A 2443-nucleotide genomic window follows, 5' to 3' on the forward strand; every position below is an offset into this window, starting at 1 on the left:
GCATGTGAACTGGCAATAAGAATATTCTCACTTGAGACTGGGAGGATCCTTGGTTAGTTTAAATATGAAGAACTTGCCAGACTTCACTTGACTGTCCTTCTTTGGTTTAGTAGGTGGAGCCAGGCTTCCTCATTGGTTAAGCCGGTTCAACCCAATTATAAGTGCAAAAAATATATGCTCTCTGTCATTTAGGGCTGCAGAGCGTGGGACTGTTTGGAGGGACGAGAAGTGTCAGAACATGAGTTCCAAGACAAAATCCATAGGGGTCATTGGAGCACCTTTCTCAAAAGGGCAGGTGAGTAAAAAGAGCTGGCTAGAACTGAATCTGAGAAGGTTTTGGCCTTTAAAGCTTAGTAAGGTGTTAATGTCTGGTTAGTAGCATTCCATGATAAACTCCAGTTCTGAAATATGTATGCTTAAATCCGCTCACTATTTTGCAACATGAGATAATTATGGCAAACCCACCAATCTTGTGATGCTCAATCTTAGCCCTAGCTTTACTTGAATCTATTAATTTCTTCTTTATATATTTTTAAGAGAATGTAGTTTTATTTACATGGAAATGAACAACATTTGCAATGCAGTTACTGGATTTCGATGTTCATGTTTGGATTGCTTTTGTTATGGCTGTGTATATGTAGAAAAAGAATTTTAGCACATTTGTTTCGTTAAGCATTTAATGCCTAGGAATGCTTCATAGGTTGACAGCAACATTCAGGATCATTTCAGACTGGAAAACCTAAACGTTATTGTTTTATAGAACATTGGGAATGATTCCTATTATATAAGGAATCTAATAATTCTGTAGAAGTCTTCATCTGGGCTAGATATTACCCTTTGTGTACCTCTTTCTGAGGGAGAAAAAAGAAAAATGAACGAGACTGATTACAAGTTAGCAGCACTGAAAGAACTAATGGATTTTTGAAATCCCAGATTGCCAAAACTTGCCACAACAGCAACAACATTTAAATATAGGGGTTGTTTTTTGGCCTGGACACACTGTGATTATACATGCCTTAGATTTCCATGTGTTTTTGCTTAGAGAGGGTAGAGAGAAAGAACAAAAATGAAAACAAAGGGGTGTGATTGAAACTCTGAAAGTTAATTTTTTGGTCATTGTTTTTTTACATGGCAAGTTCTCCAGCTTTCTTATAATTCTCTGACTACCTGGAGAGCACTTTTTTTAGTTTGGCACTTTCGCTGTGCACTCTGGCTTTTCTTTGCAAAACAAACTGGAAAAAGTCAGAGGTTAGAAACCTGACCCGCATTTGTACTGTCAGTAATTACTGCTTCACTTACCCCAGAAATCCTTCAAGTATCTCTCCTCAAACCCAGGGACATTTCACTATCAGAAAGGTGCTTCTTTTAATCTTAGGGTTAATTGCAAAATCCACAGTATCTCACCTATTCTTGGGATAGGTTGTCACAAACAGCTGAAATAACTGACTCCCTGAGTTCTCCCCCACCCCCCAAAATAACAACAGAAGGGAGAGGGAAAGGAAGGAGGCAGGCAGAGGCAGACAGAAAGGGAAAGGCCTAAGTTTGCTATGGCCCCTGTATCTCTGCAGAATTTATGCTGATAAAACAGGCCTTTGAGAGGAGAATATTTTGAAGTAAAGCATGATTCATTTTTTGTTCTCAGTATTTCTTATTGTTTCACATGCAATCCATCCTCCATTAAAACATGGTCCCATGAGGTAAACCATAGTGTTTGTGGTCAGGGGGAAGCCAACATATAAACATCTGTTTCCACTTCAAAGAAGAATTTGACAAACAGACAAACGAGATTAGTGAATAGAGCACAGGCTGGGTTTGAGGGGGACTCCACCCCCTTGCAAGGCAGCTGGAGTGGACAGTGGCAAAGAATGAGGTAGGGAATACACATATTTAACTAGGGCGAGAGAGATTTGGTGATTGGCTCTAGGGCGCACAGCCTTGACTGATTCCAGACAGAACTGTCTGATCCCAAATCATGCGCACCTGACCTACGCTGATGATTTTTAAGAACCTCAAGCTTTACACTGGAGGCCAGTCAGGGGTTGAGACCCAAGTTCAAATTCAGTCGTGCTAACAAAATGATTTCCAAAGTGAGCAGCAAGACAAGCAGTGAGAAAACAACTTGAGAGGCAGGTTCAATCAAATGCAAAAGAAGACTAGCACATGTCACCCTGTAAACTCAACAAACATGTTAGAGCAAACACTGCACCAACTAAGCCTAAAAGATTTGCTTTAAAATTTGAAAGAGATGGAAAAAAAACCAGGGAGTTTTAGCAAATTGCCAATTACTGAAACCCTGTTGTCAATACACTACACACTGCAAAATACAGTGCCTACATGGAGGAATGTTAGACCAAGTTCTAAGGATGGAGACGAATAAAATCGATGGCAAAATACGAGCCAAGCAGCATCCTGTTGGGTTTTAGTGAAAGAAGAATTAGAGCTA

General features: G+C 39.9%; 1 protein-coding gene across 2 annotated transcripts in view; it reads left to right on the top strand.

Moving 5' to 3' along the window:
* Nucleotides 1–229: 229 nt before the first annotated feature.
* The window catches only part of ARG1 (arginase 1), a 10385-nt gene continuing 8171 nt past the window's right edge, over nucleotides 230–2443 (top strand). Inside the window, exon 1 of one of the 2 annotated variants that reach the window (XM_004673851.2) lies at nucleotides 230–295. In XM_004673851.2, coding sequence (XP_004673908.1) covers nucleotides 239–295 — 57 coding nt within the window. In that variant the 5' untranslated portion in view covers nucleotides 230–238. The remainder of the gene's footprint in view (nucleotides 296–2443) is intronic. The other variant, XM_004673850.2, reaches the window with a different exon arrangement.

The sequence above is a fragment of the Condylura cristata genome, unplaced genomic scaffold, assembly GCF_000260355.1.
Source record: "Condylura cristata isolate star-nosed mole 26May11 unplaced genomic scaffold, ConCri1.0 scaffold00001, whole genome shotgun sequence".
NCBI lineage: Eukaryota > Metazoa > Chordata > Mammalia > Eulipotyphla > Talpidae > Condylura > Condylura cristata.